Raw genomic sequence first — 12,126 nt, forward strand, 5'->3', positions numbered from 1 at the left:
AGTTGCAATACAGCTGTACATTGAGACCAATGTTTCCCCCCGGTCATGATAACAGACATAATTTCCCACCACCGCGTTCGTCCCCATTCTGTCCGGCCCGCATTCAATTACACACACAAACTGCAATTTCTCCTCCATGAGAATATCGCCCGGAGACGCTCTCCGCGCGGCGCGGCCCGGCCGGTGGAGAGCGCGCGAGGAGAAAAAAGCCGCGGAAAATCATTAGATCTCATGGCTAACTCGATCTCCGACATTTCGCGATTATCACGGGCGATTATCAGGCGCTTCGCTGAAATCACGTGTCCATTAATCGCCCGATGCTCGAGCAGCCGGACGTTCCCGAGCGTGAAGATTGCGTAACGCGCATTTTTCTGCCGTCGTCTCGCGCCGCTGCGCATCTCGCGGGGCTAATCCGCGCGTGTATGATCGACGTTTTGTCCGAGAGCGGAGCCTTGAATCACTCAGCGCCTCGGCGCGCGGTGCTCAGAATCCGACATAAGGGAACGAAGCTTCCCCGCGGGGGTCGATGTACCCGAAAGAGCGGCGCCGAGGAGTCGCTTGTCAAGCGCTGACGAGCGCGTCTCCGCGCCGACGATGCCGCGCGGCGTTCCATATGTCTAATGGCTCCGCTCGGACTTGTTGCGGCGGTCGCTTATCATCTCAACATCTATCTATCGGGAAACGAAGCGGCGAAGCGATCGTCCGCAGATGCCGCATCGATAGGCCCCGCCGCGTCTCTCTCTCTCTCTCTCTCGCGCGCGCGCGCTTCCGCGCTCGGTCATGCTTGAAGAGGCGCCGCGCCGCGCCGGCCGACACTCGTCGCGCGAGTGCGTGTACCGCTAGACGAAATGTTATGAATTTTCCACGCGATCCCGCGCGAGAGCTCTCCACTCAACCGAGCGTTATCCCGCGAGTCCCGACACTTTGGGCATTTTTTCGCTCATCCGCGCATTCCGTGCCGCCGCCGCTGGTACCGTTAACAGGATTACCGTACTGCGCTGCGCTCTCGCTCGTATTTATTAGGCCCACTCATATTATTCAGCGATGAGTCGCACGCGTCCTGCGATTCGCCGCGCCAGAAAACAGCGAGCATATATATATATATATATATGTATATATATTTATATATATGTATGCCAGGCGGAAGTGAAATACCGCGTCGCGTCGCGTCGCGGCCGCGCGAGGGGAATTGTGATGCCGGCGACGCGGACGAGTCCATCGTCGCAACTCGCGTGCATCCTACGCACGTGGCGAACGCGGCCGCGGGGGGCGCGGGGACGCACGGTGAGAGAGTCCTGCGTGCCGAGGCGCGGCGAGGAGAGCCGCCGACTGACGACTGACGGTAATTTAGAAGAGACCCGAGCAAAACATTGGTTAGAGCCATCCTCATGAAGCATAAAACCCCGATAAGGCTGAAAGTAGGATGCTCTAAAAAGGGATGCCTCATTATTATCTCATGAGGCCCCGAGATGGATCTTTTAGGGATATCTTAGATTTAATAAATAAGACTTTGATAGGGATAGCTGAGAGGGGCCTTGGAAGGATTTTTTAGGGATGCCTTAGGTTTAATAAATAATAAGCTTTGATAGAGGGAAAACTGATAAGGACCTTGGAAGAATTTTTTAGGGATGCCTTAGATTTTACGAAATAACGCCTTAACATGGAATACTGATGTGGGCGTTAGAAGGATATTTTAAGGATGCTTTAGATGTGCAAAATCAAGAAGGATTTTTTTAGGGATGCTTTAGATTTAATAAATAAAACTTTGATAAAGGGAAAGCTGGAAGGACCTTAGAAGTATTTTTTAGAGATGCCTGAGATTTTACAAAATAACGTTTTAATATGGAAAGCTGATGTAGGCCTTAGAAGGATCTTTTAAGGATGCTTTACATATACAAAATCAAGTTTTGTTGTAGAAAATTAATAAGATCTGAAGCGTGTAATAAAATTGTCATAGTTTAATATTATTTTAGATACGCTCTATCTGGTTCTTTTAAAGATTTTTTTAATTATACCGCAATTAAAAACAAATTTTATTAGTTTTATGAGTTACCGTATTCATTAATCTGTTCCAAGGATTTTACTAATATTGCCTTCGTTTTGAAATGCAATAAACTTTAATAAACACAGTAGCAGGATTTTTGTGTATAAAGAATGCTATATTTTATTGTAAAGTATGCTGTGTTTCTAAAATAAAAATTCTTGTGTTATACACTAATAAAAGATTATAAAGAAACAAAGAAATTACAGTCTAAATTTCTTGGAATGAAAAGAACGAATATTTTTACTTAAGCAATAATAAAAATATTTTCTAATAAGGCCCTAATAATATCGTCTTAATAAGAACCCGTCAAACCATTTGTTACATATCTTAGAGGGTCCTTCTATCTCTAACAGAGCCTGATTAATGTTAGGGAAAAATAATCAGGCTCTTGCCGGAGTTCTACGTATGAATTTTTCTACTCGGGGATTTGCGATTTGCTTGCAGAACGACTACTACCTGCCAGCGCGATCGACCTGGTCCAGGGTTTCGACGGCGCGAATGAACAGCAATGCGACGTGGAGGTTCGGCAGCGCTATGTTAATTATATACGCGATGTTGGTGCTGGTCGCGGTGCTGGCGATAGCTGGACTGGCTCTGTGGATGGGCGGTATGTCGAGCGTTTGTTTCTTCATCTTGCGGCGAGCTGGCGATGTGAGTCGCTGTCAGTGTGGACACTCGTGTCTTGGAGATATACCTCGAAAGTGGCGCCATCTATAAACAAAATGCTATCGCTGTTTTATGTCCCCCTTCAAACCAAACAAGTTTTGTCTAAAACATTTTTTGATTTAACACAGTGTTTCTCTTGATATTTGAGTGAATACTTTAAAATGGAACACCCTATATATTCGCGTGATGATATGCTCAAGTTTAAAGATAATGAGGAGATATGTCTAATTAAATGCTGAAATGCACCATGAAAAACATCTTGAAATGCTCGAAAGTAAAAATGCGTTATAAAAAGTGCCAGCTATCGCGTATTGATATATTAGCATCACTGCGCTAACGGTGAACTACTAAACAAATGACTCCATAAATAATAACTGGAATTCGCTACCTACCCTAGATATTGAGAGTGGCCGTAATATCTACAAGGGCCTTAATACCACCTTTTTGTCTATATATACAGGGTGTCCGGGATCTTTTGGAAAGGAAAAATTGTGAAGATTAATCAGATCAAACTGAAAAAAAATCACGTACCATTTTGCAAAAATCGTTATAATTATTAAGTTATTAATGATTGAAAATGATCACATCTCTTTTAAAAGGCTTTTGTAATTGATATTGAATTTGGAAATTTGCATGCTTATTTGCAAAATGGTAAAGGATTTTTTTCTTCGGAATGACCTAACTTACAATTATACAAGGTGTGTAAAAAGTACCAAAACGGTGAAATATCTCGAAAACAAAGCAGAGCCATTTAGAAAAAAATATTTCAGACAAAAATGGTGTGATTTCAAGGGAGACATAAAACAACTATATCATTTTGTTTACAGATGGCGCCACTTTCAAAATATTCACTCGTCATTACTTTCCGTAAACAGGAATCCCAATTGTTTATTATATCATCTTTTTCTACCAATTAATTTGAACAACTTTTATCTGAAACATTTTTTTGTTTACCTATATTTTTTGAGATATTTAAGGAAAACTTGGTAACTTTTTCAATATTTAACTTTCGATATCCCGCTTTGTCGAAAGAAAAAGTGATACTAGACTTTTCTACTCTATTTGGTCTCAAGAATATATTGTTACAATAGTGCCCTAACTTTTGTCAATTTATCGATCTTTAGAAATTTTTGGAAAATCATAAAATTAATATAAGTCATTTTCAAGTCATTAATAACTTAATAATTAACTTGCGATTTTTGCAAAATGGTATGTGACTTTTCTTCTTAGTTTGATCTGATTAACCTTCACAATTTTTCATTTCCTAAAAATCCCGGATATCCTGTATATTAAATAAGTAATAAATATATTAAAAATATTAAAAATAAGTATATTAATTTCTAATATACTTGATATATAACTTTAATTATTTTTAATATTTAATATACCAATTAAATCGTATATTATATTAATATATGATTTAATTAATATATTAAAATCTAGAAGTATGTATTAAAATGTATTAAAGATATTGAAAATAAGTATATTAATTTCTAATCCATTTGATATATGATTTTAATTATTTTTAATATTTAATATACTAATTAAGTCGTATATTATATTAATATATAATTTAATTTAATATATTAAGATTTAATATATTAAAATTCATATAAGTATACAATGATGCATTGACGATTAATTGCGACCGGTAACGTTTCAGCTCTCCGAACAGATTCCAAGAATGGTGAGTTCCTCGCGTTCGCGTGTTAGCAATAACGATAAGCGTAATGTTCGCAAAATCTCACGTGCCTCTCGTCGATCGTTGCAGTTATCGTCGGGTTTTCGTGCAGCTTCAGGATAGCCAGGGGTGAAAGGTACAATCCTATGTTGAAGCTGAACACGAGCATGGTCTTCCGCGAAAAGGAGCGTAAATTCAAAAATATCGTAAGTAGGAAGTATCTTCAGGTCGCGTCTCACTGCGAGGGACGAAGACGTGCAGCTTGGCATTAAATCCTACTCTACTCCCCTTAGTTCGAGCTTCTATTTAGGAGAAGCGTCCTCGGCTCGTCCTACAAGCGAACGACGATAGACAAGTTCGAGAACGGGACGCTGAAGGTCTTCTTCAGGCTGTACCTCGACCGCAGGAAGATACCGCGCTCGATTACGAACGTCGAGGACACCATACAGGACATCATCGTGAAGGAAGCGTACTCGATATCATCTCTGTTCAAGGACATGGAACTGGATCTCACGAGCGTGTCGGTGAAAAGTAAGTAGCGCCTTCCGCAGTTCGAGTAAGCTGAACTTTTTTTCCACGGAAAGCGTGTCGAGAGCGACACAGCCGCTGCTTCGCTTAATGCGACACTTTTTGCCGCAGAAATCAGCCAGGAAGGTAGCGCGAGCTCGAAGCAGGGGCAGCAGAAGCACACGATGATCACGAAGAACGGTCTGCTGCGGCCGAACAGAAACGGCAGCCTCATCACGAGTTCGAAGCCGAAGACGAAGCCCGTGAAGCTCGACGCCGGCGAGCCCGACATAGACTTCAACAACATTCCGACCATCCAAGGCACTTACCGAGCGACCAAGGTTAACATCACCGCGGAGAACTCGACCAAGGGGACGACGACCGAGTCGATAACGGATGTTCAAGCCACCACCAAGGGACGACCGTTGACGTCCGCCACGAGAGAATCCGAAGAGGAGTCGAGCGAAGCGCCGGCCACGAGCACCAGCAGGACAACACCGAGCACCACGACCGCCTGGAGCCCGGACCAGGACGTCTTCAAGGACGTCTTCCACAAACCCGACCTGGAGACCTCGCCGTGGAAGCCGATCGTGCCGACGCACGTCAACACGGAATTCAAGCTGCTGCCCGACGACAACAATAGCACCGAGTCGAGCACACGACACGCCATTTCTCCAGCGTCCAGCGATGGAAGCGCTCAGACTGGAAGCGGCGCATCGCCGTCGGCGATGCCGGGTCTACCGTTGGAGTCGCTCAAGTTCCGCGACGTACCCGGCATGAGCACCTTCGACAGCGACGACGCGGACTTCCCGCGCGACAGAGTCGTGCCGAGCTCGACGGTGTCCAGACTGGACGACGACCTGGAGATCGAGGTGGCCGGCCAGCTGCCTCCGGAGACCTACAGTGTCCGACTGAGGGCCTCATCGAAACGCGAGGACAGCGACGCTGCCAGCTCGGAGACCTCGACTCGACAGACCTTCGGGAATGCTTCGTCGCAAGGCAAGCGGGAGGAACCGAGCGCCACCCGGCAACCGGAATCGGCGACGCCGACGATGTCCACGATGACAAACGGGTTCAGCGACGAGACCGCGAGCAAGTCTCCGGACACCAGCGGCATCGGCGTGGCGGAGCCCGTGCTGGACGCGGAGATCGAGCTGGAGGCGAAGAACCGCTACAGCGAAGTGCCGGCAAGCAAAGCCGACGAGGAAGACGCGCTGCGCAACAGGAAGGTGGACGTCGAGCCGCAGCGACCTGTCTACACCAGCTACAACACTCCCGACCTGAATGGCGGTAGTCTCAGCTCCAGCCTGATCCGAAACTCGGCGACCATGAAGCCCTTCAGGCACACGATACCCGTCGACAAGATCACGTCCGTCGTGAATTACAGCAGCGACTTTCCCGTCCGCGACGCGTTCCTGCCGGAGGTTCCTCTCGACGCGGACGAGTCGCCTCGGGACAAGAACGCGTCGTCGTTGGCGAACTTGGAGAGAGTCGTCCAGGTGGAAACCTTCGTGAAGGCACAGCACGACGACGAGACGATGGTCCAGCTGCCGCACTACGGACGAGTCACGTCGACGGACTCGAGCGACGACGAGCTGGCGGCGCGGCCGAGCAGCACGGAGGTCTACTCGGAGCCGAGCCCGAGCGCCAAGGACGGCGTCCTTGAGAAGAAGAGCGTGTCGAGGAACTCGACGTTCGTGGAGATCGACACCGTCAAGCACACACCCAGCGAGTCGGAGGAGAGCTGGGAGCCGTACGGGAGTGAAGTGGCGCCGGCGGCGGCGGGCGACGAGGGCGACCTACGGAAGAAAGTCTACAACGACACTTTGAAGGCCTACGTGGTGGAGAACCTGGTGACCTTAGCTCCAGTCAAGAGTAACACGGGCGTGGGTAGGCCGGTGCGGCCGCGGCCAAAGATCGAGTCCTTGACTGAGGACTCGAGCCTGCTGGAGCAGCTGTTTGGCGTGCGCGATTACTCGCGCGAGAGGCACGCGGTGAACGGCTCATCCGAGGATTCCAGCACCTCGTCGCTCGAGACGACGACGCAACCTGATCGCCTGAGGTTCAACGAGGAGGAGACCTCCACCGGCAAGAACACCGTGATTGAGCAGATCGTCGAGGTCGTGACTTCCATCAGCACCAAAGTGTCGTCCAGCATCAAGGGCGACCCGGTGGTGCTGAAGCTCATCGTCGGCAATTCGACCGCCCTGCCGCTCATTCGCTCGGAGAAGACCTCCACGTCGGACAAGGAAGAGGACAGGTCGTTCGGCACAGTCGCCGACACGACGGAGAAGGTGTCGTCCACGCTGAGCCAGCAACGACCGTTGCCTCTGTCGTCGGCGAACCTGAGAACGATGCAGACGTCGGACAGGAAGATCTCGGCGCTCGAGGAGGAGAACAGGATCCTGCTGGAGAAACTGAAGCAACTCGCTGAGATCAGGACGGACGGCGATTCTGTGCAGGTCGCGAGGAACGGCTCGAGCAACGACGCGACGATGTCGGGACCGCTTCAAGGTCCCGACGCGCCGTCGCCGAACATCGATGAGCTGAAGAAGATCGCGGACGTCGCGGTCGGCAACGAGACGCTGAAGAACGCGAGCTCGGGGGTCACGCTGAGTCGTGACGGCGTGGAGGTGTTCACGAAGGTGCTGAACAAACTGGAAGATCGGGCGAACAAGACCACGTCGATGACGCGAACGATCGCCAACGCTGCTCCCGATGGTATAACTGTTGTTGAAGCGCAGAAAGATTCCGTGTTGGAGACTTCTACCTGTCGATTCCCCTCATTTACCTCAAACGAGTTTGAAGACAGCTGAATTTTCAGACGAATGTTTTCGGTCGTGATGACACAGACTGCTTGCCGTCACCGAGTTTTCGCGTGGCCCACGTCACACGTATTGAGCTTTGCCTGTGCGCAAAAAATCAATTTTACTGTGGAATAAATTCGGTCACATGAAGAGGACGGCCGTAGACCGTGTAATTTTTTCAATAATTGCCAAATAGTGCGTTTTTAACTAGTAATTATCAAAGATAATTGACAGCTATACTAGTTTATGTGCATATACTAATAACATCGAAATAACAATATTGTGAATATTCTATCATGGCCATCTCTTACCCGAGTTTATCCTGACTACCCTAATTTGCCTGGAAAGAATAAAGACAAAATGGAAAACTTGCAGAAGTACTCTTGTAGGAGGTTTTTAACCGGCCAACTGTTTCAAAAGTTATGTTGACCGAGTTTTAACACAACTGAATGCTCAAATCAATTTTGTCGGTCAGGGTAACAAACTCACACAACACTTATGTTTAAAAAATATTTTTAAAATATTCAAAAGACGTCTAAAAAAGTAGGACGTCTTCTACTACGTCTTTAAAACGTGCGTATCAGTTTTAACACAGCTGAATACCCAAATGAATTTTGTTAGTCACGGTAACAGACTCACGTAACACTTATGTTTAAAAAACGTCTTAGAAATATCCAAGAGACCTCTAAAAAAATGGGACATCTTCTATACGTTTTTAAAACGCGCTTGTTGCATGTCAGTTTTAATGCAGCTGAACACTTAGACAAATTTTGTCCATCACGGTAACAAATTCACACAAAACTTATGTTTAAAAAATGTCTTAAAAATATCCAAGAGATGTCTAAAAAAGTAGGGCGTCTTTTATACGTCCTTAAAACGTCGTTAATACATCTGAACGTTCGGATGAATTTTATCGGTCACAGTAACAGACTTACACAACATTTATGTTTAGAAAATGTCTTAAGAATATCCAAAAGGCGTCTAAAAAAGTAGGACGTCTTCAATATGTCTTTGAAATATGCTTGTTGCGTGTCAGTTTTAATACAGTTGAACACTCAGACAAATTTTTTCGATCATGGTAACAAATCTACACAACACTATGCTTATGTTTAAAAAATATCCGAAAGACGTCTAGAAAAGTAGGGCGTCTTTAAAACGTCTTGAATACAACTGAATACGCAGACGAATTTTGTCGGTCAGAATTTTGTCGGCCATGGTAACAAACCCTTATGTTTAAAAAATGTCTTAAAAATATTCAAGAGGCGTCTAAAACAGTAGGGCGTCTTTTACACGTCTTTAAAACGTTTTTAATATAGCTGAACGTTCAGATGAATTTTATCGGTCACGGTAACAGACTCACATAATACTTATGTTTAAAAAATGTCTTAAAAATATCCAAAAGAATGTCTAAAAAAGTACGTCGTTTTCTACACGTCTTTAAAACGTCGTTAATACAGCTGAACGTTCAAATGAATTTTATCGGTCACGGTAACAGACCCACATAATACTTATGTTTAAAAAATGTCTTATGAATATCCAAAAGAACGTCTAAAAAAGTAGGGCATCTTTTACACGTCTTTAAAACGTCGTTAATATAGCTGAATGTTCGGACGAATTTTATCGGTCACGATTTCAGACCCACATAATACTTATGTTTAAAAAGTGTCTTAAGAATATTCAAGAAGTGTCTAAAAAAGTAGGGCATCTTCTACACGTCTTTAGAACGGCTTTAATACAGCTGAGTATTCAGACGAATTTTGTCGGTCACGGTAACAGACCCACGCAGAAACGCTCGTGTTTAAAAAATGCTCCTGAAATGTCCAAGATATTAAAAAAAAAAAAGTAGCACGTCTTTTGTGCATCTTGAAGACATGTTTGTTGCGTAGAGAGATATTCCGCATGACTCACTTTTCACGTCCGGCCGTTATTCAGTTGTACGAATCGAGACCTTTTTTCCGCGTAGATTCGAAACGTCCCAGACAGCACACGGATGTCCATTGGACGTCCATTATACGTCCATTTTTTTACAAAAGACGTCCATAGGACATACGTTTGTCACAACTTCGGACATAGGACGTCCAATGTACGTCCATCGGACGTCCTACAGGTCCGATGTCCAATAAGGACATCCTTGTTACGTCCAATTTATGTCCACGGACGTAAATCGGATATACGGACATAAATTGGACGTGAAACGTATATCCGGACACATTGGATATCCGGTGCTGTCTGGGGTAGAAGTCTCTCCGAGCGGGCGGAATGAAGCACCGGTCTGATTTGTACCCTGTGTGTTTCTCCAGATAACTGCGCCGGCTTTCTGTGCCGAGACGGAAAATGCCTGGACTCGAGCGCGATGTGCAACATGCTGGTGGAGTGCTCCAACTCTGAGGACGAAGCCAACTGCACGTGCGCCGACTTCCTGCGGACGCAGTTGCTGTACCGTAAGATCTGCGACGGCATCGTGGATTGTTGGGACTACTCGGACGAGAGTGATTGCGGTACTGTCTGCTTTTTGGCTCGTCGGCCGCCTCTAACTCGGGAAATAACTGACTCTTCGGGCTGTTTCTCCCGTCAGTCTCTCACACCATTTGATCTCATCTCCAGATTATTGCCGTAAGGGGCAATTCGTGTGCGGCAACACAAAGTCCTGCGTCGACTCGGACAAGGTATGCGACGGCTTCAGCGACTGCGCCGGCGGCGAGGACGAGAAGAAGTGCACAGCCCTGATAGACGACGAGCCGGAGGGAGACATGGAGGTCATCGTTTCCACGAGAAACACCTCGACGGACTACTCCGTTGAGTCGGGGCGAACGGCAAAAGAGCCTCACTTTGATCAGGAAGCTGTCGAGTCGTCCATCGTGGGCACGACCACGTTGTACGATCTCCCCGGTGATGTCCGGGCCGAGAAGCTGACGGACGAAAACGGCGACTTGTCCAAGTCCGAGTCGACTGATCAGCGAGCGACGCTCGGGAACAGAGACGAGGATGAGGAGAACGGTAAAATCACGGTCGCCGTTTCCAGCAGAGAAATCTCTTCGAATCTCCTACGAAATGGCTTAACTCCCGGTAGCGGCTTGCGTGCCGAAAGTAATCGTACTTTCTCGATAGCGACGGCTACCGTCCCTCGCGGCGAGGTCGACAGTTATAACGACAACGGCTACCTGAGCATACGCAAAAATGGCAAGTGGGGGAAGCTCTGTTTGAGCGACACAGACAGCATTCTCCGGGAGCGGCAAGCTGCGTGGTCCATCGAGGACCTCGCCAAGGCCGCGTGCAAGGCCATCACGTACCAGTGAGTGAAGAACCAACATCGTTCCGATCGGAAGGAAATGATTCCTCTTCATGCTGTCGCGACCGGCGAATCTCCCGCGCGTCCGGTCTCTCTCTCTCTCTCTCTCTCTCTCCCTCTTTCATTCCGGCAGTCCCCCTCTTCCGGTTCCTCTCAGCTTTCTCGCGGTATTTCCTTCCGACTTTACGAGGACAGACAAACTCGTTCAGTTAAACTGACCAAATCCCATTTGCTCGCAGAGATTACGAGATGGCGGAGAAAGTGCTGGACCAAAATCCGCCGCCAAACAGCTTCTATTACTCCCTGTCGCACAACGACAAGTCGTCGGACAGGACGGCTCTGTCTTTTAAGTCGTCCGAGTGTCCGGGCCGCGAGATCCTCAAGGTGAAGTGCAAGAACTTCGAGTGCGGCATAAGGAGTCAAGTAACCTCGACAGCGAGGTACGTTTTGTATTTCTCGATTCGACGTTTTAGTAGCGTGCTTTTCCTGGGAAATATTTTACTTTCATCGAAAATGCTCCTAAAGTGGAGCGGAGTTCTATTTCCTAATTAATATTGAAGTATCCTATGGATCAAAATATCCTATGGATTTGAAATATCCTATGAACATGATTTGGAATTGAAATATCCTGCGGATATTTCAAAGTGTTCTCAATTTAATGTTAATTTTAATGTCCTACACATCAACCGGAATGTCTAGTGGGCTCTTGAGACGTTCGAGTCGCCGTTTAAATATTCCGTATTCAAATAGATCCTCTCTTTCTCGTCGTTCCAGGATTGTCGGAGGCTCCAGTTCTTCTGCGGGAAGCTGGCCGTGGCAAGTCGCCTTGTACAAGGATGGTAATTATCAGTGCGGCGGGGCTCTCATCAACGATCAATGGATTATCTCAGCCGCACACTGTTTCTATCAGTAAGATTCTCATTCAATGTGCATGTGTGTCTGTGTGTGATCGATTTATATACAGGGTGTCCCATTTCAAATGCCCCAGGCAAATATCTCAAAAAATATGAAAAATACGAAAAGATATTTCAGACAAAAGTTATATGGTTTCAAGGGGGACACAAAACAAAACCATATTATTTTGTTTATTGATGACGCCACTTTCGAGATACTCACTGATCATTAGTTTTCT

The 12,126-nt window shown here is 46.5% G+C and overlaps 1 protein-coding gene across 1 annotated transcript in view; it reads left to right on the plus strand.

Moving 5' to 3' along the window:
* The window catches only part of LOC105187277 (uncharacterized), a 31,163-nt gene that overhangs the window by 13,850 nt on the left and 5,187 nt on the right, over window positions 1-12,126 (plus strand). The window contains exons 2-10 of the mRNA XM_011147994.3: window positions 2,489-2,651; window positions 4,374-4,397; window positions 4,482-4,597; window positions 4,685-4,922; window positions 5,031-7,619; window positions 10,006-10,203; window positions 10,310-10,997; window positions 11,234-11,434; window positions 11,769-11,903. Of these exons, the coding sequence (XP_011146296.1) occupies window positions 2,489-2,651; window positions 4,374-4,397; window positions 4,482-4,597; window positions 4,685-4,922; window positions 5,031-7,619; window positions 10,006-10,203; window positions 10,310-10,997; window positions 11,234-11,434; window positions 11,769-11,903 (4,352 nt within the window). The remainder of the gene's footprint in view (window positions 1-2,488; window positions 2,652-4,373; window positions 4,398-4,481; window positions 4,598-4,684; window positions 4,923-5,030; window positions 7,620-10,005; window positions 10,204-10,309; window positions 10,998-11,233; window positions 11,435-11,768; window positions 11,904-12,126) is intronic.

This window comes from Harpegnathos saltator, unplaced genomic scaffold (assembly GCF_003227715.2).
Source record: "Harpegnathos saltator strain DR-91 unplaced genomic scaffold, Hsal_v8.6 scaffold627, whole genome shotgun sequence".
Classification (NCBI taxonomy): domain Eukaryota; kingdom Metazoa; phylum Arthropoda; class Insecta; order Hymenoptera; family Formicidae; genus Harpegnathos; species Harpegnathos saltator.